This window comes from Pan troglodytes, chromosome 10, assembly GCF_028858775.2.
Source record: "Pan troglodytes isolate AG18354 chromosome 10, NHGRI_mPanTro3-v2.0_pri, whole genome shotgun sequence".
NCBI classification, from domain to species: domain Eukaryota; kingdom Metazoa; phylum Chordata; class Mammalia; order Primates; family Hominidae; genus Pan; species Pan troglodytes.
The window spans coordinates 30,715,111-30,739,617 of NC_072408.2; the positions used below are offsets into that span (position 1 = coordinate 30,715,111).

A 24,507-nucleotide genomic window follows, 5' to 3' on the forward strand; every position below is an offset into this window, starting at 1 on the left:
GCCGGGGCTATAAATATAAATATGACTAAGGTATGGCTTTGCCATTGTGAAATTCACTCCAAGAGGGTAGACAAGCACATAGGCAGATAATTATAAAACAAAGTAGAAATTGCAATGATGGAAGCGCATTCAAAGTGCTATGGAGCAGAGATGAGGGACACCCACGTTCACACTAGAAGGATCAGATAGGGCTTTATGGAGGAAAAGATTCCACGGCTTAAAAGATTTCTAGTAGGAATTTAGATGCCTTCTCTGGCATCCAAGGACTTCCTTAATTGGTCCCCTGTAACTCCCCAGCCATATTTCCCATTACTCCCAACATAACCCACCTTCCCACTCCTATTGGACTAGTGTTCCATATCCTTGAAAAATCCACTTTTGATTCTATCTCTGATTCCTCTTCTCATATGGTATTCTCTACTAGGCATCCTCCACCTGGGAAAAACTGAACCCCTCTCTTGGCCTGGTAAAGTGTGTTCTCATCTCCTCCAAGAAGTCTTGCCTGAGTTTGATGTAGTCATATTCCTTCCTATTACATACAAAAGCATTTCAAACAGGCACATTCAGAGAGACACTAGCATTATTTTGTCATATTTTATAATGGTTTGTTGTGTTTTTCTTACTATGCCAAAAAAGTAAGTACGTTGAGGAAAAAAATATTTCATAAATTTATTTTATTTATTCCACAATACCTAGGAAAGTGTCAACCAAAGCAAAATATAAATGGTCAAAAATACTTTCTGAATTATTTTCCCAGTGTTTTCTTTGGTTTATCTGATGTGCAATAAATTCACTTTATGAAGTTTTAAAAGTTCAAATAACCAGAAGAGAAAACATTCTTACTTCTGTCAGTTAATTTACTAACTGAAAGTCAGTAGTACTATATGAGAAATAAACTAGCTTGGTAAAATTTGTAAATGTGAAGAAAATGTGAACCATGGAATAAATTATACATTAGGTTTATAAGAAGGCTGTGAATGAGGTTCTTGTACTTGGTAAGCAGTAAGAAAGCAGTATATTGTTCAGAGAGGGAATGTATTTAGAGTACAAGTTTGAAAATGAAATGAGAATAATTGAATAGCCTTTTTTGTGAGGAATTAAAATACACACAGCAGTCAAGTAAATGATGAGGATTATGCTCATATATGCATGCACACACACATATACTTTAAGTGTGAATAAAATAACAGAAATAGCAGTGGGGGAAATGATCTTTTCTTTTTTTTATTATACTTTAAGTTCTGGGGTACATGTGCACAACGTGCAGGTTTGTTACATATGTATACATGTGCCATGTTGGTGTGCTGCACCCATTAACTTGTCATTTACATTAGGTATATCTCCTAATGCTTTCCCTCCCCACTCACCCCACCCCACAACAGGCCCCGGTGTGATTAGATACTTGAAATTCAGCACTCTTCTTATTTCTTCTGTCTTATCTATTTCCCTCCCACTATTATTTCTCATACGGTTCCTCTAGTTAATCTGTTCTGTCTAGTTTTCTACCCTCACTCCTTTCTAACAAACGGAAACTCCACACACTTTTCATACACACACACACACACACACACACCTCAATTGTTTCCTACACTTTTGTTCAAAGCATAAAACCAATTACCTACAGGGCCCCGATAGTGACATTAATTTACTAGACTAGTGAGTGGTTTTGAAACTTTTGCTCCTGAACCCCTAAAAGAATTCTGATATTAAAAAATAGACTTCGTGCTCAAATAAAGTTAGAGCCTCTCGCCTCTAAATCCATCTTCTTTGCCTGCTCTGCTAAAATGGGGCTGGGCCCTTTAAATACTTCTTTCTTTGTCAGCCAGCATGAGGTCTAACTTTGCCAGCTAAGGGCACAGGAGACAGACTCCAGGAGCAAAAGCCCTTTCCTTTCTGGTTTCAGGATGCTTGCTTAACAAGCTCCTCTAGTGCTTGCAGCATATTTCACATCCAGATCCCACAGCCCATGCAGTTTCTCTGCTTCCAGGCTTTTGCAATGTGGGCAGCTTCTCTAGTGCCAGGCTCCTGTTATGTGACTGGACTCTCCTGCACCCATCTCCTCCCGTGTACGCAGCTTTTCCAGCAACCAACTCCTGCAGAGCACACAGCTCCTTCTGCACCCAGCTTAGGTAGCATACTCTACTTTCCAGCTACACGAGTGGCTTCTTCAGTGCCAGGTGCTGCTTTCTGTGCACAGCGATGAGCGGCACCCAGCGGCTACAGCTTCCCCTGGCGCTCCGCTCACATGGTTTGGTAGTGGAGCGCCTCCACTGAGATGCCCTGCAAACAGCTTTCCCCAGCATCCCAGAGGGTAAATTTCCAGCAAATTTCAGATTTCAGGAAAGCTCCAGCAAGTTGCACCATCATGGCACCATAACAACTTCTCTGCTGTTTAGTGGCTACAGCCATGCCCTCTCCAACAAGGTCTAGCCCTCAGCCCTGTGTGTACGGAGGGGTGCAGAGGATTCCTAGGGCTGTCTATCTCAGTTCCTAGGAGTCATGATTGTTTCTTATGTCTGCTATTCCTGTATTCTTTAGAATTTCTTTTCATTTCTTACCACCCAATCCCTTATTACCACAATCCTCTCTTACAGTTCATAATTCTGTAAACCTTACTGTTCAAAATACTGTGTATTCTGTGTCCTGACTGGGTGCTGACTGATACATGCTTCCTCATATATTTAAATTAAGTTAAAATGTCTTATCAGAAATTTTTTAAATTGCAGAAGATTAATTTTCTGGTGTTTTGTGTACTTTACACATACGTAAAATGTAGATTTGACAAAACTTTAGAGATACATATTTAGATCACTGAGCAGATGAAGTCCACCATATAATTTACAAAGCCAGTCCTCACTGTCAAATTAATCAACCAAATCGGATGTATTCTGTGTCCGAAAAAAAGACTTCCAATTATTTCGTTTTTGTTCATTTGAATAAAGATATGAATACATGTTCTCATGGCAGCCTTCTCACTTAAGTAGGCTAGTAGAAAATGAATGGACAGTCAGCAGATGGAGAGACAGACAAGCAGGCAGACAGGGAGGTGGACTGTGCTGTGCCAGGAGCCTTGCCAAGGTGAAATACGATTTCACTATTTTTTACCAACACTTTTTTAACCTTGCTTTCGAGTCTCTTTAAAGTTGCCGAACTGTCATTTTGTTTGATGCCCTGGAGATTGTACCCCAGGGCAATACATAGTAAGATTTGGGCTGGGTGAAAGGTATGTCATCTTTTGTGAGGTGGGAGAAGGGTGGTCATGATAGAGGAGATGGGAGGAAGACGCAGCCAACCACAGACTCTCAGACATATCAGTTTCAGGAAAGTACACATACAGAAGTTGGCACTAGACCAATGAGCTACTCGACTACATTCTCCAGTGAAGGATACAGCAAGGAATTTTTCCCAAAATAGACAAGAAAACAAGTAAAAAAGAAGCAAACAATTAAAAGAAGAAAAAAGTAGAATGAAAGTATTAAATCACATTCCTTATAAATGTGGAAAATAAAAGCTCTCCTTGTAAGCACAGAAGTAGATGAAATAGAGGCAATATCACATCAAATGTGAAACCTGACTCCCACTAGCATCTATGTTTGGATAAGGGTCTTGCTTTTAGGATTTGTGACTCAAAAATCTCACAAGGGTTAAATCCTTCATTTACAGTGGTTCTGTTTCTTATTTAAAACAGTAAGTTTTCTTTAGATCCCATACTTTAGTGAATCACATGATAGGGAAGGGGATGGAGAATCTGAATCAAAAAGTAAAGGGGATGTGGCCAATTTTTACCATTTGGGATATTAACAAGTTTAACATGGCTCAGCAACTATCTTAAGTGTTATATCAACTATTATGACATAAGCTAAAGGTGTTGAAACATTATATAAGGAGTGTGTTTTCTGAGAGGAAATGGGTGACAATTTGAAGGGTCAGTTTTTTAACAGAAGGAATACGTAAGAATTCAGAACAGATTCTCAACCAATGGTAATGTTCAATAAGGTTTGTGCAATGTAAGAAACATTTTTTTAATTTCAAGGAAACCACTGTTTCCTGTTATTTCTGGAAAATCAGTAAATGCTGGTTTTTTAAAAGAGAAACATTTATGGAGAGATATTAAGTGTGTTTTAGCTACAAGTATGAGATCCTTGTTTATTTATTTCCCCTAAGAAACTCTGTAATTCTATTTTAAATAAATGACATTTACTTTTTTTTTTTTTTTTTTTTTTTGAGACAGAATCTTACTCTGTCGCCCAGGCTTGAGTGCAGTGGCACACTTGGCTGACTGCAACCTCCGCCTCCTGGGTTCAAGTGATTCTCCTGCCTCAGCCTCCCGAGTAGCTGGGACTACAGGCGCACACCACCACGCCTACCTAATTTTTGTATTTTTAGTAGAGATGGGGTTTCACCATGTTGGCCAGGCTAATCTTGAACTCCTGACCTCAAGTGATGCACCCGTCTTGGTCTCCCAAAGTGCTGTGATTGCAGGCCTGGGCCACCACACCCAGCCAATGACATTTACTCCCAATTAAGGTTTCTGCCTTTTTATTCCCCCAAGTCAGCAACCCATGGGAAGCATAGGGCTTCTAGAATTTTCTCCACCTAGATAAATAAGTTTTTGGTAAAGATTTCCCTTTCTTGAATAACATCCATAATCTCCAGAATACACTATCTGAATGAACTATTTTAGTCAGAAAGTCCAGTGTGCTGCCTGTTTTATGGTAAACTGTTGGGATCTTTAAAATAAAGATTTTGAATCTATGCAAAAACTGTTAACCTCATATTACATAATTTGCTTACCTATGTAAAGGTATGTTCCCATGTTACATTCAATACAGGTATTTCCCTTCATTGCAAAAGTATAATCTACTTGGTGGATTTTATTCAATGTGAAGTATATACATGAAGAACTTTTCATTATGTTCCAATAAATATTTAAGGCCGTCATTTGAAGATTTAAAAAATCAGTAAATGCATAAACATTTCTATGCTTGCCAAAATCTCTTTCATAGCTCTGCTAAGCACCATGGTTACTGACATGAACAAGTTAATGTCGGGTATTTTAAAGATCCAAGTAGTGCAAAATCAGCCAGTCTGTCACACTGGTAATTTACCATGAAATCAATAATTACTTTTGTTTTGTTGGGGGTAAATGGAAATAGAAAAACAAACAGAAGAAAATTCAGCAATGGAAAGATTCTAAGATGAAAAAGCAATAACTAGTTTGCTGCCATCTATGATACAGCCATACCTATAGGTTTTCAACATACTTACTTAAACAATGGAGTTCCACAAACAACACATTTATATATTCCAGGATCTTTGTGATGTGTGTATTCTCCTTCAAAGGCACTGATAAATAAACAGATCATTTAAAAAATTAAAGTTAGCATTATTTCTTACAGAATGTATTTGCTTAAAATATATTTCTCTAATAAATCTTTCAAGGGCTTTTTGTCCTAGAATGAAAACAAACCAAACATATGGAAATCTGAACTTTACTAATATATTTCAAATCTATATAATAAAATGTGCATATAACTACTCCAAACTAGTGCAAGTTACATAAAAAAATCAAGCCATCTAGTTATGTAATGCTTAGAAAAAGATTTTTTTCTATTAAAAAAAAAAGCCTGTAGTTTAGATTCACAGAAAGAACATTACATAAGATTTTGCTACTTTACAGTGTACAAGAGTATATACCAGAAAATGCAGAAGGGTCCAAGACTTCAAGTGGAAGGAGTCTTATTTTTTGGTTTGAAAAGGAATATTGCAGCTTTAAGGGAATATTTTTCTAAGTTAACAATCTTAAAGGCTAGGAGGTCATTCAGCTAATACAAATCAGCTGTGCTAGCCCAACAAAAAGTCTATGTGCTCTGCAGCTTGTTTTTATTATCCTTTCACCCTCTTTATGAGGTCCAAATTTTTTATAAACAGAATTTTTAAGAATGACCTAATCTCTGGTTGTTTGTGTGCATTAAATCATTTTGCTAGTCATGTACACAACAGAACGGATAGAAATCCTCGCAAGCTGAGACTGAAGTCCACTGCTAGCTCATTGTATGCTAAGGTTGGACTTCGTCAGAGATTCAACATTTGGTAAATTCAGTAAACAGTAGATACTGTGACAGGAAGAGAGTGTTGCCTGTTAACAGGGATCCCATGTGTAGTAGAGAGCTCTTTCAGTTCATGAATGAAAACAAGAAGTTACATCATTAATAAATTTGGATCAGAGGTAAGCTACGGTCTTACGCCAAGCTCCATGGTATAAATTAGACAACAAAGTCGTCGGACCTTGGCAAGTTACCTTTGAGCTGGAATCAGCTGAGAGAGGCTTTATTCACTAAAAACAGTCTTGGAAGTGAACAAACTCTTTTTTCAGGACTTAGGGCGAACTTCCAAGGACCAAAGCCATGTGAGGGCAGTTATTGAAAATTTTTGACATTCCAACCACAAATGAGCCAATAAATACTTTCTCCACATGTGCTTCAAAAAGAAATTGGAGTTGGGTAGAAAAGAACTAAATTATGCTACCTTCTTTTTGCAGCCAAAACGTCTATACTTACAATGGCCACCTTCAAAATTTCAGCATCCTGGCATAGTGCCAAGTCCCTCATGGTTTTGCTTACTGTGATGTCTTCCCAAAAAATGTACCTAAATCGCTGTTACTTCCACACATTTTGTAGTAAACTAAAAACACGCCCTTAACAAAAGCTCTGTGACTTTATATCAGATATGCAGTATTCATTAAATGGAGAAAAGAACAAATAAAACTTAGTCTTAACCTAAACAACACCATTTTAACCTTTTCAAGGATACTAATTCATAGACTTTAGCAAGTAAGTATAGAATGCTTTAAATTAATTGGCAAGGAAGAGCACTGCAGAGGGCAGGGGGAGAAGAAATCTAGCTCTTAATGACTTTTTATTAAAGCTCACCTTACCTTTCGGTCCCTTTCTCCTGAGTGACATGGTACTGCAGGGGTGTTAGCCGCTTCCTCAGTTCCTGCTGGGAAAAGACCACCTTACAGTTCTTTTTATCCCTACACGACCCTGAAAAGAGAGAGGATATGGGAGAAGAAGGCTTTTTAGCTTGAATCCTAAATAATTGCTTTGGCTGACCGCCACAGCACAGCTTCTGCAGTCACTTGTCAATGACCAGACCAGTCTCTAATGCACTGGAAATGCTTACCTGAACTGCAGCTGATTATTTCTCTATGTTTAAAATGAATGTTTCTTAAGATTCAGATGATTCCACTGGAGCAGTGACAATATGCTACAGCCAGTCTCTAGCATGTGATACTAAAAACTCACTGATCATTCACAAGGTGCATGCTTTATAACTCCCAGTATCCTGAAACCCTTTTTTTCCAAATAAATTCAAAAGCATAAGTCTATTTACAAACATTTATACTGTATATATAAAATGATGGGCATATTATGTTAAACCGTAAGTCTGCAATAATTTTGCAACTTAGTAGAATAGCCTGAAACCATCAAAATTCCATTTCCATTGTGGATGATTTAACTACCATCCTATTTTTGAGCCCTAAAAATATATTTTTCTATGACCAGGAATTACTGTTCTCCATGATTCCATCAGAAACTTCACTAGATTCTGTATACTCCTTCAAAGTATAAAGATTCTGTATATCTCTTCAAAGACCGTATCTTACCATGTTAAATGGGCAGCAAGAAACTTTCAATAAACTACAGGAGAAGGCATTTTCACTAATGCAGATTCAAGAAGTTCCAAAGAAAGAGTGGGAAAAACAGAAAGGGAGAAAGACAAAGAAAAAAGGAAATGTGAATATTTTTAGAAACCTACATTTTCTTTTTGCAAAGTATATCTAGGAAGACTTTACTGATTAACTGTATGTGAATGGTGAAATAATTCTAATGTGATTCTAATAACAATGGCAGCTTTTATTTCAACCTATACAGCCTGCAGTAAAATGTTCAGACAACACCTGTTTATATGTAGTATTTTATTTTACATGAGCAAATGACTGAAAAGAAATATAACTCCAGGACAGGGTAGCCATTACTCACTGCAGTAAAATTGCTTTTCTTTGCCATCCATCACAGTGGGAAAGAAGCCTGCAGATGGTCCTAAATGTAGAGAGTTCTTGCCATGTTTTGAAGTTACTAGAAGAAAGCTTACTTAGTTTCCTAAATACTAAACGCAACTTCTTTTGAAATATAAAGAAATATGATTAGGAGTGGAAATGCTTCCCGTTTATTTTACGTTCAAGGTACCTAATGTCATAGTATGAGATCGCTGACCTTAAACTAGGAAAATATTGTCTAGCCGGTTACCCTGACTGTGGTGTTGAAGAAGGATATCAGCTTGCAGAATCCGGGCCACCAAGATAGAGCGGTTGATTCTCCACAAGAGAAAATGGAGGCAGCAAAAGAGCAAGCCACAGCCAAAGAGCAAGATACACCTTGGAGTGGGCCTGCAGGTTGTCAGACAGCACCTCTGCTGACCTTCCACAAATACTTCAGCCCTTCCCTGGCCTGGAAAGATCCACAGGCACAGCAGGCATGTCACTAACGGCATGTTGATCTCTCATCTCACTGGACCCCGTCTTATCCTAGGCTTTATCCAAATACCTACTACTTGTATTTTTGCTGTTATCAACGGTTAGGTAGAAATGTTTCCCTGAGAAATGTCTGTCCTATCAGAACAAGCCTCTCAATAGCTTGAAGGCAAAGTGGCTCTTTCTTAAATAATCAGTCGACAGTGATAGGTGAGTTTCTGCTTAATTCAGTACAGACTTCTTAAAAATTATTTTATTCTCATGTGTTTGTTGGAAGGGTTGTATCTTAGTTAATACTGTCACAAAATCACTAAATGCAAACTTAACATGACAAAATGACTTGGTTAAAATTATTCTTTTCAATGGCATAATTAAAATATGTACAATTAAAATCAAAAAATTCTATCCAAAATATTTTTGTTAATATACGTTCATTCATACAAAAAGACCAATTGTGTTCCCAAAGTTGAGAGAACTAAGCTACCCATCTGTATGTCATTTAGTACAAGAGAAGCAACTGCAGGTTTAAATTACATGGTATTGGATTGCAATTTCCTAACATTGGATGCTTTTCTGCTTTTTTACCTTGAGTCATTTACTAAGGAGTGTTCATAAAAAGTAGCTTAAAGCACAGATGCTTGCAAATCATTTAGGCAAAGATGTTTCTCTCTTTTTCATTCTCCCTCTCTCATGAATCTCTCTTTTCCGAAGAGAATAAAACTGTTGGTCAGTATTGATGAACCATGTCAAGTATTTGTACAAGAAAAAAAGGTAAAATTGAAAACATCTGATTGAAGTAAATAATACAAACATAAAAGCTTTACTAGTGAATGAAGGGTATTGAAGAGACTTTATTTCATAGATTAGAAATTACTTTTGATCTAAACATTCTTAAAAACAGATTGTTTTCCACTATGAAACATCTCATTAACTGTGCTACAGAGACCTCGTTTTAATGGCAAGCCTTGAAAGAGTGCTGCTGTACTCCTTTGTTAGTCTCCGTCTTATTTGGGAGGGGAATAAAGATTTCATTCCAGCTTTCTTTGTTTGTCTTTCACGAACCACTAAAGCAGTATTCACACAAATTTTGTAGGAATGTGCCCTATGTCATAGCCTACAAATTATTTGGTTTTGGTGCACTTAAAGGTCATCTTCCAAATTAGCAAAATTTTTTTACATCCTGGCTTTTCAACCTTAAGTATAAATATTGTTTCCTAACTGTAAGTGAGGTTTGTCCTTTAAGAAATGCTAGTGATTATTTAAAGTTGTCAAACTTTGTACATTTTCATTCTTTGGTTATACTATATTCTCAAAATAATTAGGTTTTCAAAGTATATCTAATACCAAAAGGAAATATATGTAGACTAGAAACAACTATTGTGATTTTACATTAAACAATTCAATGAGAAGTTGGTCAGATTTTAATAAATATCTTGCCACACCATTTAATAATAATAATATACTTCCTGGACAATTTAAAGCTATACTATTACATTAGCCCTTCTATCATCAGAACCAAATATTGGTATATATAAACACAGAAAAGCTTCACTTTTGTCTCTTATTTCCCTTCTCCCTATCAGACTCACTTTTCTAAAGTCATATGGTGCCACTGTTAATCTTGAAAAAATCATTTCATTTTGAAATTCTGGAGTAATTCATTGGATGGTTTCCCTTTACTATCTTCACTTAGGTACTGTAATTTTCTTATTACACAGGGTAATTTAACATTAGTATTATATGACATCTGTTCAATGACCTCTAAATTGGCTTAGAAGTATGTTTGGGAAAGATTTTTCCCTTTATTTAAATGTTTAATAGTGTCTTTTGAAGGCACAAGTGAGTGTGTGTGTACACACATGTAACACAATTACATATTTGAGGAGATAATATTGCCATTTTGGTATCTAATCATAACACCGTTCCTTACAGAGTAACTTTGGGATAGATCAGTTCCATCTTGAACCTAGTCCAAGGATATTTTATTTATTGAAATATGTCCAAAGTCTCTTTTTATAGCAAAGCTTGTCCTGTGTTGTTGCCTCAAGGCCAGTATTGTTTCGAAGCCCCAGTATGAAGCTCTTGCTATTAGTACAAATAAACGTACAGCAACAGTTTGCTTTGTGGCTCTGCCTGCTTCCCAGCTACACGACCTGAAGCAAGTCACCTTTGCTATGTGTTGCCACCCTCAAAGATCTGCTATAAGGATCACAGCCATTAGCACTTACTTCATTTTGATTACAGTGAATTCTGAGGTTAAAATTGTATTTTAAAAGATAGCCAGGTCCAGTATTTAGTGTGCAGCAATCTTTTATTGGTAATTCTTTTTCTATAATAATTCCCTGGGAACAGTATTTTCCTCACACCTTATCTTGTTTTTATGATTAAAGTGGGAAATGAAGGAAGAAAATAAAACTAAAATTTGAGTCCTCCTACATGCCAGGCACATGTCTAGGCACTTTCACATAAATACATTTAATCCTCTCAATAATTCTAGAACGTGGCTGTCATGCCCATTTTACAGATACAGAAACTGAGGCGTGGAGAGGTTATAACATACCTTATTAAGGACAAACAGCAAGTAGACTTATCAACTCAAACCCAGGGCTGTCTGACTGCAAAACTCATAGTTGTTATATTTTCTTTCTTCTTCTTTTTTTTTTTTTTTTTTTTTGAGATGGAGTCTCGCTCTGTCACCCAGGCTGGAGTCCAGTGGTGTGAGTTCAGCTCACTGCAACCTCTGCATTTCGGATTCAAGTGATTCTCCTGCCTCAGCCTCAGCCTCCAGAGTGGTTGGGATTACAGACGCCCACCACCACACCCGGGTAATTTTTGTATTTTTGGTAGAGATGGGGTTTCGACATGATGGCCAGGTCTCGAACTCCTGACCTCAGGTGATCTGCCCGCCTCAGCCTCCCAAAGTGCTGGGATTACAGGTGTGAGCCACCACACCCAGCCAGTCATCATATTTTGTCAGGAAAAATTATGTAACAACTTTTCTTCTTTCTTCTCTAACTATACAATAACTTTCAGCTTAAAAACTAACAAAATAATAAGGGGGAAAAAGTAATAATCACCTCAGTACATCAGAAAAGTTACATACATTTATCTATTAGCCAATGTCTCTTTTCCCTGTATTTACTCCTTCAACATAGGGTCAGTGACAAGTTTCATACAGGATTCTCACAAAGTCTATGAAACGTTGAAAGGCTTTTTAACTTCCTATTAAGAAGTAAATTAGATCTGTTACCTAAACCTTAGAGTACTTTTAAGTCATAAATTTTATATTTCGGTGTGAAAAATCAAAACAAAACAAAACCTAAGGATCCCATAACTTTAATTTTGGTTCTAGAATCAGAAAAAATGAAACTATTAAATATTTTCCCAAGATAATAAATGAATAAGAGATAAGAATGTCTTGTTTTGCTTTGAGTTTAGTAGGTTAAAACAGTAAAGTTCATGTTGAAATACCTTGCTGCTATATTTAAAGGTGGTATACTTTTATTTTTCACTGTAAATTTGGCTGGTTATTAGTTTGTCACTGGAAAACTAAGCAAATTTTTACTTCAGGCATAGTATAGTGTTAGAATTTCTAAATAATTGGCCATTTGGAGAAGCCAAATTTAGTCCATTTTTTAGAATAAAATATAAAATATATACCATAACTATCATTTTTTGTTTGTTTGCGTTCTAGTAATTCAATAAAGGCTTTAAGATAAGACAAACCTACAAAGCATGGGGAAAGAAAAGCTCCTATATTTGTAGAACCATACCTAATTCTGATTTTTCTCTCAAAGTAGACATATATAGGAAACACATTCCTGAGATTAACATACAGTCTAAGATGTCAGGACACTTTTGCTTCAGTCCTCTGGTTTCCACAAAACTAGAGCTGCAAGGTTTACTCTGAGGACCACTGATCCAAGATTTTTTCTTAAATTGTTTAAGTCATCAAAAATGTTGAGTGTTTACAAAGTGTCAGACACTATGCTAAGTAAGATATATACATTAGTTCAATAATTATTTATTGAGTACCTATTATCTGCTGGCACTATTCTAAGTACTTAGGATACTTTCCTGGAGTACTAAAGAGATCTAAGTACTTAGATCTGCTTTCCTGGAGCTCCCATTCCAGCAGGAGTAAGGGAAGACAGACAAACTACAATGAAAATAAGTAAGTAAATTACATAGTCTCTTAGAAGGTGGTAAGTATTCAGGAAGGAAAAAGGAAAACTGGAGGACTGGGAGTGAAAGGAATAAGGATTATAATCTTAAATAGAGTGGCCAAAGAAGTCTCACTGAGGTGATATTTGAGCAAAGCCCTGAAGGAGGAGAGGAAGGTGTCTGTGCTGATCTCTGAAGGAAGAGCTTTCGGAACACATGGCAGGAATGACCAATGCAAGAGATGAAAACACTAACAAGTTCATATTCCAGTGGCAGAGACAGAGACAGGTAACCTCGGTGAAAGTGCTAAAACCTGAATATGAATAGATAAGCAACAATTTAAATATATAAGACATATGCTTTTAAACCAGGAAATTTACAACTACGTATCTTAATACAGGCATTGTTTAGCATTACCTTTTTTACTTCCAAGAGAAAGTTTAGTGAATATCCATTTAGCAAAGTGCTACCCTCAAAATAGCTCTCAGAAAGTATTTTTCTGGCTGAACTTTCAACGTATGATCAGAGTGCAGGTTCTGCTAATTTGCTTTGTCCACTTAAAGTAATCCTTTTTAGACTATAGATCATCATTCTCAACTTGGAGTTATATCTGAGAGGATACTCAATGGCTGTTTCTGGTGATGAATTTTGGATGAGCCTAGAGAACAAAAAACCCTTTGGCCAAACAATGCTGTTGCCCTTCTGAAACACTCCAGTAACCCTCCCCTTCAGAGTAATCTTCTGGCCATGGCAGGAAACATCCATAACCAAAGAAAGTATAAAATTAGTACCTGTTCTATTTTTTAAAAACATTCTTAATTTTTACATTTTGTTTCAGTTTTATTTCATCTGTTCTCCAAGCCCTAAACATAACACACACAAAAACAAATCTATGAGTTCTAGGACTCAGAAAAAAGATAATTGTTTCTTCTTAAGGTAAAGATTTGTTCTTTTCTATATGTAAGAAAAATCATATCTTTATATGTCACAATAATAATCACATTTAATGCCTTCTTGCTGTTTTACTTCACATAAGACAATTCCACGAGATCAGTTTCAATTATATTCTATAGATGTATGCACAGAGTTCTAATTAACATCAATGGATATTATAAGCATGCCAAGGCAACATACCATTGTAAACTTCTTGAATTAAACAAGACCATATGTTTTAGTGCTGCATAGTTGAATGATAAAAATGGCCTTCAGTGTGGTTCTCATACTGAAGGTTTGAATAAATACACTCAGAAGACGTTGTCAAGCAAGTTTTCCTTCCAAGGCTACACATCCTGATAAGTTCACCGCTATCAGCACTTTTAGTATTAGTGTATTTACTCTGCAAGGTACTACTTAAATGGGCAAATACAGTATTATGCAATTATTCTCAAACATCTTCATTCATTTCTGCTTTATTTTCCCAAATACATTGTAAATTCTTTGAAGATAAAAACTGTTGAGCCTAATATTAATTTATACTTTCTACAACTATTTATTAAACATCTACAGTGAATCAAGAACTGTGATGAGCACTGGAAAGTTAAAAATAAATAAGGTAGTGTTCCTGCTGTAGGAGAACACATATTTTAGCAGGAAAGATAAGAAAAACAATCTATACAATGTGCAGTCTTACAGTAAAGGTATGTGCAAAGTTTTGTGTAAAGAGAGTTAACAAAAAGGATGTTAACACTTTAAAATTTTTCCCACCTAGATTTAATCATATCTGCTTATAAATGAAATATAGAAAACTCAAATAATACCAACAGCATTCACAGGGTGCCAGAAAAGATCCAAACAGAAAACTACATCTAGACATCCCAATAGATATAGTATGATCAAATGTGCACAAGTCAAGGTGGTCATTACCCTATCCTGATGAAAAGTATGCAGTCTTTCATGTAAGAGTAGCAGCTAATTTAACAAACCAAAAAAGAAACCAGGATAAAATGTAGGTTCAGATTTGAAAAGGGAGAAATTGGGGAACTGAGAAGTAAGGCAGTTTTAAAATTAAGGGGAAAAATGTGCAAACATTTTCTTACTGTAAGTCAAGGGGAGTAAATGTATTTTTCACAGTACTGAAAGGTTATTAACGTCATTTAAAGTTCTAACCTTAATAGTAAAATCTCATTCATGAAGCTACATTATTTTCTTGTTGGGAAACAATAGAAGTTTAGCACTACATTCATCCTGATGAAACATTCATTAATAATTCACCCGAATGACTGTACGATAGAAGCCACATTTTACTTTTCTTTCATTTGTGTTATAAATTTTTAATTGTTGAATTCATGTGTAGTAGTCATTTTATTAGCATTCTTTAAGCACCATAAAAAAACTAGAGTATCTTATCAACTCTTCAAAATTTAATGCAAATACTGAGAGCAACAATTTTTGTGTTAATGTGGACCATAAAGCCTAGAGTTTAGGGAAATATTTTTAAAATGTCTTGATCCAAAGAGCATTTTCTTGCTTGCAAGGCATATAAATAAGAAGAGAATTTTTAAAGGCACTGCCATCATCAAGTGACAACAGTGGAAGAGAAAGTCACTTTACTTCAATTCTATCTGATTGCATGTGAAACGTCTGACAAACTTGGAGTTCCCTGTTTTTAATTTTTTTTCCAGTATGGGTCTTCACTAGAACATCATAGCCCATAAAAAAAATTAAAAACAGACAGGCTCATTTCCATTCTACATTTCACATGCAATCAAAAAGATCTGCAAAAAATAGCTCGCTCTCTCATCCTCCTCCCCTTTGGGAGCACCGACTGCTAGGGAGATGAGCGGTAACCACCCACAAAAAGGAAGGAAAGGAGCCCTCTCTTAGATTATCATGCAAATTTTATTTAAATGTAACATTGAGTATACTTCACCAGAAACAAAATAAAATATATATTGTCAAAAACTCAGCTTTGCAAATTTCCAAAATTACATTACCACCCAAATCAAATTTCAAATATAAATTAATTAAGCAAAAGGCATAGAAAACAAGTCTTCAGTTGCCACTCAACAAACAGCTAAATCTGAATCTATATATTCCAGAAAAATCTGAGGAGTTCTGGAGAAAAAAAAAATCCACTTTACTTTTTCACTCAAATTTATCAAGAAAAGCCATGTCTTGCCCTGACACGGGAAGACATTATTCAATGTCTTCTTGAGAGACAGTGCTCACACATATTTTAGTCATCTTTGCATCCCCAGCACCTAGTAATGTGGCTGAGAAAAAGGAAGGACTAAACGGGTATATGTTGTATTTAAATACTTACTCAATTCTCCACTTTAATTATTGCTATTTAAATCTTCTTTCTAAAAGATGTTTTCTAAATAATGATCTTGGCTATGTTTCTTAGAAATTAGTTTAAAAACAGCAACAGTAACATTTGCTTAATAAATCAGTGAAATTTTAAACATAAATAATGATAGAGTAAAAACATTAATTCAGTAATTCAGATTGCTACTCTGAATCCTATGTTACCTCTCTAGGGTTTCACACTCAACTCTTTTATTATAACTAATATTTGATTAATTCTCTGGATTTAAGACTATAAGATTACCTGATCCAGCATTCCCCAAAATGCATTCTCTAAAACACTGGCTCTGAAAAAAATGCTAACATGTTATTCCTCTTGCAGAGTGAGAAGGGAAAGGTTCCACTGTCAAATCAGATTAGGCAAATCTAGGTGACATGGGTTTCTTGAAGACCTTCTCAGAGATTTTCTTATGCTGATGTGCACTATTAAATATGTGGTCATTTGATACCCCATTATTTTATGCTCCACTAAAAAGGCGGGGAGAAAGTGGCCAAACTATAATACATTCTTGTCACAATGATTTTTAAGCTGCATCCAGATTACCAAGATGGTAAAATGGTAAAAGCAGTGCATCTTAGAATTTATGCAATAGGGTAGTATGTAGGGTTTCTCAATTTCATGATGAGATCCATTTTACAAGGGAAAGTTAGTAGAATTAGTGTCCCTCAGATTATAATTTGGGAAATGACGAATTTCTAGTCCAAAGCCCTCAAAAGGAAATCAGGGCCCAAAAAAGTTACTACTCATGGTTGCATACCTGGTTAATGACAGCCAGGTTCTCTTGTCTGCAGCCTTCCTCCTTTAGTTTATTTGTCCATTCTGTTTCTCTCTTGAACCCATGCTTGGTTGCACTCTACCATACCTATCTATTGCTAACCCATGTGCCCACAGTCCACCCCTACCCCCATCTTCTCATCCTCCACTCCTACCACCTCCCACTAATTACATCTACACATTCCTTCAATATCCTTCAGAAGAACTGTCATTGCTTGAAATCCTATTCCGAGAATCCAGTCTGACATTCTGGGAGGAAAGAAGCACAATGCTTCTCACTTCCTCTACTCCCTGCCTCAACGGTAAAACAAAAGAGAAAGTGTTCATATAGAATCGTCAAACCTTCAAGTATATAACTCCTTTCATCCTATAGATAATAAAATTTGAACCTGAGGTGGCCATCTTTCTCACCAGAATGTAGATCCCTTAAGAGCAGAGATCACATTACTTGTAATGTGACATTATTTTGATATATAAGATGATGTTACTTATTCACAAGCATTCATTCATCCAATAAATATTTATTGAACACCTATTATGTGACAGACACAACTGTAGTTGCTGAATTGTAACAGTGAACTAAACAGACAAAAATTTCTACCTTTCTGGAGCTTACTTTGCAGGAACCAAGGACTTTCCATAACTGAAATAGATTTTGCCTGATCAAACCCATGACATTTCCCAGACTTTTTGGCGTCCTCCCTTCCACCCCCATCTTTTTTTCCCCAATTTCTTCTCCCTTACAACAAGGCACTTAAATTGCACAGAACAAACTTTTGGAAAATGTCAGCTAATATGTAATATAATATAATATAATATAATACAATAACCCTCACCTGAAGGTCATATCTTTTATAAAAGATTTGACACGAATGTTACAAAATTCTCAGTTTACAGATGCAGAATAGGAATAAAAGGTACAAAACAAAGATTCCTGGGGCCAGAAAGCAAGTTGGTGGTAGAAACAAACTAGTAAATACAGATCAGTGTCTAATCTCTTTCTGCATCAATACCAATAATATGATGAGAAGCTCTGAAATTTGCTGTGAGATTATCTAAAATTTGCAGAAGGAAGATTAAAACATTAATCAAGTGGAATATAATATAAACAGTTTTATCTTTCTGCGCTAACATGTATTTCTGCAACAAAACAAAATCCTACAAAGCTATAGTTATAGGATTCTGAATTTTCTTTGCTTGCCTCAAATTCAAATACTCTAGTGATAAAAATTAACATTCCATTCCTTCCTTGCAATTATGTGGCTCAATATAATAAATACATCTAGTACTGAAAGAAATGCTTATCATAAAAGTTAATACATAAATTTAAACTCTATAAAAGTATATCTCTTATTAACCATCTAAATAACTGATATCTTTTGTCATTTCATGGGTTTTTTTTTTTTTTTTTTTGAGATGGAGACAGAGTCTCACCCTGTAGCCCAGGCTGGAGTGCAATCATACGATCCCAGCTCACTGCAACCTCTGCCTCCCGGGCTCAAGCGATTCTCCTGCTTCAGCCTCCTGGGTAGCTGGGATTACAGGCGCACCACCAGGCCCGGCTAATTATTGTATTTTTAGTAGAGACAGGGTTTCACTATGTTGGCCAGGCTGGTCTCAAACTCCTGGCCTCAAGTGATCTGCCCACCTCGGCCTCCCAAAGTGCGTGGATTACAGGTACGACCACCGCGCCAGGCCTCATGGTGTATTTTTTATAACACGCATTTTTAAATTACTAATACAAGCGTAAATATACTAAATGTTTTAAAAAATAAAAATATATAGGAAATTGAAATAAATGAAATAAGGATTTAAAATTTTCAAGTAAATCTTTGATTTCAAATGCAAAGGCACAAAAGGTAATTTCAGATAATTTATCGTTGCATCTTAATACAATCTATTTTAAAGAATGTTAAATTACAGTATACCTAGCAGAAGCAGTTATGAGAAATTCAATCTCTAAATAAAATGTTTAGGATGAAATTGTAAACTAGGAAAGGATGATAGTAAAAATTCATCAAATATCTACCCACAATATTACTGAATCTGTGAGCTGTCATTCATGGCTCATTCCTTCATTACTTCTGTTTGTTGAGAGCAAGAGTTAGCTCATTTTAATAAATCCTTCTACAATCTGTCACATAACATTATTGTGAATATGTTTAGATAAATAAGCATCTAATTGCCTATATGATTCCTCCAAAGTCCATATTGTCTAGATATTCTAACCCTGTAGAATTATCATGTTTTCAGAATTTATGTTTTACACACTGTACAGTCATTGTTAACTAATGAATTTCTCAAATAAAACTAAGATTTAATTGTTTTTTTCATGCCTATTTAAACTCTCTTGTTACTAGGTGTTATGTATTTTATAATTCTTAAGGTACATAAAGAATTTATTCCATATTTACCAGAAAATCAAGAGAATCCACACTTAACAAACCATATGCCCAACATCTTATTCATACAGTCTTATTGTTGTATAACAATTTAGCCTTAACTAATATCCATTGTCACAGATAATTAAAAGTTCATCTGGTAATTAGATGCTGCACAGCAACTTTTCAACATTAACTAAAACTTTATTATATTATAGGGCTACTAAAACTGTTTTAGAAAAATATAGCTGCATCAGAGTACTCATTAATCAACATTTTAAATATAATTTTTCTTAGTTTTCTAAAATATTTTCATTCATGCAAAAATCGATTCATGCTTAACAGTCAACATGCTAAACTAATAACATTTTCAAGATTCTATAAAAATTCAAAACACAGCAAAACAAAATGTGAAATTTTCTTTAATTCTTGGGTGGTCTGCTGAAGAAAATTTAGCTGCATATAAAACTATAAATGACTGTTAAATCAGCTATTTGGACACAAGATAAGTTAATTTATGAAAACTTGTTTCAATTTATAGAAAGTCTACACATGAAAGACAATTTCAATGAGATGGCCAAGCATAAGGGAGTCAGAATCTTATTGAAAATGGAAAAAGGTTTTGTGCTCTACAAATATTGTTTGAACATAATATAAGCAGAAAAATTTGTGGATTATAAATCCATATGTTCTTAACTGGCTATTCCTTATATACTTTTGTTTAAGTTTTCACAATGCACCCATGTGCTAATATCAATAATCATTCATGCTATGAAAGAATGTAAACCTAGTGCCATCTACTGGAAGAAGTGGATACCATTTAATCAACTAATTGCAAATTATTTTGTGAATTACGGGTTGAAATTTGTATGTCCTTTTTTCTTTCTATTTCTTTTTTAAAAATCCTCTCCACGGCATTTTAATATAATCAAAGAAATGAGGTAAGATAAAGTTAGGTCAGATGTTGGGTAAGAATGGTGAAATTGGAGAACTGAGGGCATTAATCTGAACACAAGGGAGAGAATTCCTTTAGGGACACCAATACAGAAATCAGAAACACTGTGTTCTGATCCGAGTTTTATATTGGGTTCATGTGCATCTTTTAGAACAGAGGTCCTGAATATGTGGTCAAAGAGCCCCCCTTGAAGAGTTTCAGAAGACCTAACAAAAAATTTCTTGAAATTATATGAAAACATGTGTAGATGCATATATGTCTTTTCTGGAAAAGAAGGTCATAACTTTTATCAAAGCACTATGTAGGTTGTCCATATTTTTCATGACCCAAAAAAGATTCTGAAGAACTAATATAGAAAGTCAATGCATTCAGTAAGTGAACAGCACACTGACGATTCTGATTATCTTTTAAGTACATCAGTTCTATTAATGAACTATTGCCAGCTCAAATTGAATAAGTACTTGTTACTGATGGATGTGGCTTTAATGTGTATCTGTAGTATTTCCTCTTTACAAATGGAGACTTTAAAGCACAACAAACAATAATTTGCTGCAAAGAAGTGATAAAAAGGGCCAGAGTTCTTAAGTCTTATGCTAAGTATACTACGTACTTATTCACTGCCTCAAACAGTTTACTACCAAAACTCAAAACTGTTTGCAAGAAAAGGTAAAAGCAATTCTGGATAACATGCATTGAATCTGTTGCCACTTTTGTTTTTTGTTTAGCTACAATGCGATTTATACCTATGACATCCCCTATATTGTATTAATGCAATAAAGTGAGAAAAAATTGTCAGACAATAAATTCAAAAGTAAACCAAACTATGAACTTCACTTTTAATCTTCCCATATAAAGGAGTTTCAAATAAATTTGTACTCTCTTACAGCTATGACTTCACCTACACATAAACATTCCAAATGTTTACTGATTCGTTTAACATATATTTATTAAGTGCCAGGCACTGTGTTAAGCTCTGGAGCCATAAGCCGCTGATTCATGGAGTTCTAGTTATACAGATGATAATCAATGACTTTCTAACACCATTTGCAAAATATCTCTAAGACTTCTAATCGCTACATTAGAAAACTATGATATATTTATAAGCTACAGCCATGTGACTCTTCAATTCATGGAAACTATTAAATATGCCAATAATGTCAAATAAGAATCACAATCACAAATTATATGTATGAGGGTAGAAAAAAAGTATAATTTATCACTCTAATTAGTACTATTTAGACAAATTTTATTTATTTCACCCTCACTTGGCTGAAAGCTATCATGATATCTAGTCTAAGCTACAATTACACTTAATTTTTATCTAGCATTAAAACTATGTATAAAATTGGGCTTCCTGATTCCTCCTCAGATAATGCTTCAGTCTTGATTAAGAGGCAAGGAATTCTAATGTTCAAACATGGAAACTGTGTCCTCCCACCACAACTCAGCAGACTTCTCTGTATAAGTTCCCAGCATTAGTTAGTACTGAGTTTTAAGATCTGATTAACCTAAAGTCAAAAGTAAAAACAAGTGACAGTTAATAAAATCACAGAATTTAAGAACTAAATATACTATCTAATTTTAATTCCTCATAAAGATGAAGAGACTGTGATCAGGAGAAGTTTATTGATTTGTTCAAGGTCACGCAAGTTAAGGACAGAGCTTTGGTTAGAGTTTTCTAACTCCTAATCCAGTGTTCTTTTAATACGTTAAAGAAACTGTTGTAAGAAATTAAGAAGAAATTCTGCGAGAGAAAAATTACCTTTAATTGCAAACACAAGTGAACCATAACTCAGATGCACTTAAAAAGCTCCAAATTAAAATTATACTTTATTAAAAAAATAAGAAGTAAAAAAAGTCAAAGCTGAAAAATAATAGATCACTCTTCTGGGATATAGCCTTCATGCAGGTCAATCCAGTTATAATCAACTTTAAGAGCTTGCTCCAATTATATTTTAGTTCTGGAATTATTTCATATTGAATAATACTCAAAATTAGTAGGGTACTGGTCAGGGAACAGACATCTTTTTGATTTACAGAGATTTCTGTTGTAATGGGTTTTGACCAGCAACATTATATTAAAGCAAGACTTCAAACTTTCACCTTCACTTCCTGTATTTCCAGTTTTGGCCTCTTCTCTTCCCTACCTGTACAAACTAATAGGGACTAGAATTCCCATTTCAATTTCATCTTTATTTTTCAAAATTTAAGCAGTCTGTTTCATTACTGTTGAAGTTAATTTCTTCAACATTTCTATATATCTAAGAGCAAAATCCTGTTAGAGAAATTGATGATGATACAGATTTTGCTAAATCCAAATTATAAAATATGTAGACACCCGAAGACTGACTTTCATAACACTTTAAAAACTAGTGGTGCTTGAATGGTCGAGAAATTATGGAATACTATTCTAGTCAACTCATTTTTCAGATTAAAATGGGTGTACAAGCCCTAGATAAGAAAGATGAGAGTTTCTTTGGGCTTTTACCAGTACTGGGTAGTAAGAATAAAAGAAATCTCTTGTATATTTATAGGACTTGAGTTCTGGTTCAGCAGGGTGCATAAGTAAAATAAAGAGATCAGAACAACAGATCAAGATGGTTATTCCTCAAACATAAAGTGTATTTGTGAGTCCCATGAAAGTAAAAAATAGTTAAATGAAACATAGGACATGTTTAAAAGTTTGAAAAGTCTGTTGTATTGGAAAAACATAAATCTATATTAATACAGATACATGAATTTCCATATTGAACATAGTGAAGACATATATGGTGTTTACTAAATGCCAGCCACAGGTTTAAGCACTTTTCACATCCCAATCTATTTAATTCTCACAGCAACCCTTTCAGGTTGGTACTATTATTATCTCCATGTTACAAACAAGGAAGCTAAGGCACACAGCTAGTCAGTGGCAAAGTCAGATTTTAAACTCAGTCTGACCTCATACAGAATTTGTGTGCTTAAGCACTGTACCATAATGGTTAACTTTTTAAAAACTATCAGCTTTGCTGAATTTATCTTTGAATCATTTTATCAAAATTTAAAGATATTTATATTTCAGTTAAACAATCTCATTATGAAACCCTTTAATCCATGACTGTCATATCTTGAAGAATACACTGTTAATTAATGTGGTTTCTATAAACATTTAGCCTCCCCTGTATTTGGCAAACCAATGTTACAAGAACTATGCTGGGTACTTTTACACATTGGAGCTTTTTCCAGAGGAAAACATCATTATGTATAATCTAAATAACCTCCATAGTCCACCTGTGATATGTACGGTATAGCATTGAAAAGGTTCTGCAAAGCACAAGAACTCGTGGTTGAGGTTCTCCCTCAAGGTCGTATACAATTCAACAGACAAACCTTGTCAGTTCTACAGCCTGAATCTCTCCCAATTACAATCTTTCTTTTCAACTCCACTGTAATGGCCACAGTCAAGTCTTCAGCACTTCACATGTCCTTCCAGCCTCACACTCCTCCAGTACCCTTTATGGCGGCAGTGCAGGGGGATGTGGGGCTAGGGGGCATACTGAGAAGAGTGGTTGGGGCCTCTATACATTAAGCTTCATTAGCCCCTCATGTCACCATAAACAGACATAAAATCTACTTTTAAAAAAAGTGTATTTGCTATTTAAATATAGCTTCAAGACAAATACCTTACTCCTTCTAATTAGGTTGCCATCCCAGCCTCTCTCACAGAAACATCTGAAAAACCAGCACTGACCTCCTACCATACTAAATCAATAATCTTTGTAAAATGCAAATGAAGACATGTGATTCCTGTTCATCTCCCCAAGACTTAAATTCCTTAAAACATCATATAAAGTGCTTCATGATTTGGCTACCTTTCCTTCCTTACCTCTTCTATTTGCCCTTGCACATCCAAACCAGCCATATGAATAACTGTATTTCTCTGAACATGCCTTGCTCTTTCAGGCCTTCATGTTTTCCCATGCTACTCCTTTTGTTAAAAACGGCCTCCCCACCACCCTGCTTAGAAACCAGGCTAACTGTGCTACCAGTCTGAGATTCAGCTCAAGCACCATATCCTCCATAATGCCCTCCTTAAACTTCAGAGATCTTCCCTTCCTTCCAACATTTCTTCTCCTAAAGAAAAGATCTAGGACCAACCTCCTCTGAATTACCATAACACACCAAGTATAAATACCTCTAGTCTAGTCAGGTCAACATATGATTTAATGGTCCTCACACAGTTCCATTTCCACCTTGTACTTGTTGAAAAAAATCAGCTTTACCTTATTTATCACTGTATCCTCACTGCTTAACACAATGCCTGGCACGCATAGTTAACATCTAATGAGTTGGAATTAAATTCTCTATACAATGTAGTGATAGATATGTACACTAATGGAAAAATGTAAAT

At 35.2% G+C, this 24,507-nt stretch overlaps 1 protein-coding gene across 12 annotated transcripts in view; it reads right to left on the reverse strand.

Moving 5' to 3' along the window:
• MSRB3 (methionine sulfoxide reductase B3) overlaps positions 1-24,507 on the reverse strand; it is a 211,744-nt gene that overhangs the window by 156,354 nt on the left and 30,883 nt on the right. For all 12 annotated transcript variants that reach the window (XM_016923087.4, XM_016923089.4, XM_016923093.4 and 9 more), the window contains 2 exons: positions 6,938-7,046; positions 5,269-5,346 (listed from right to left, as the gene is read on the reverse strand). In XM_016923087.4, the coding sequence (XP_016778576.3) occupies positions 5,269-5,346; positions 6,938-7,046 (187 nt within the window). The remainder of the gene's footprint in view (positions 1-5,268; positions 5,347-6,937; positions 7,047-24,507) is intronic.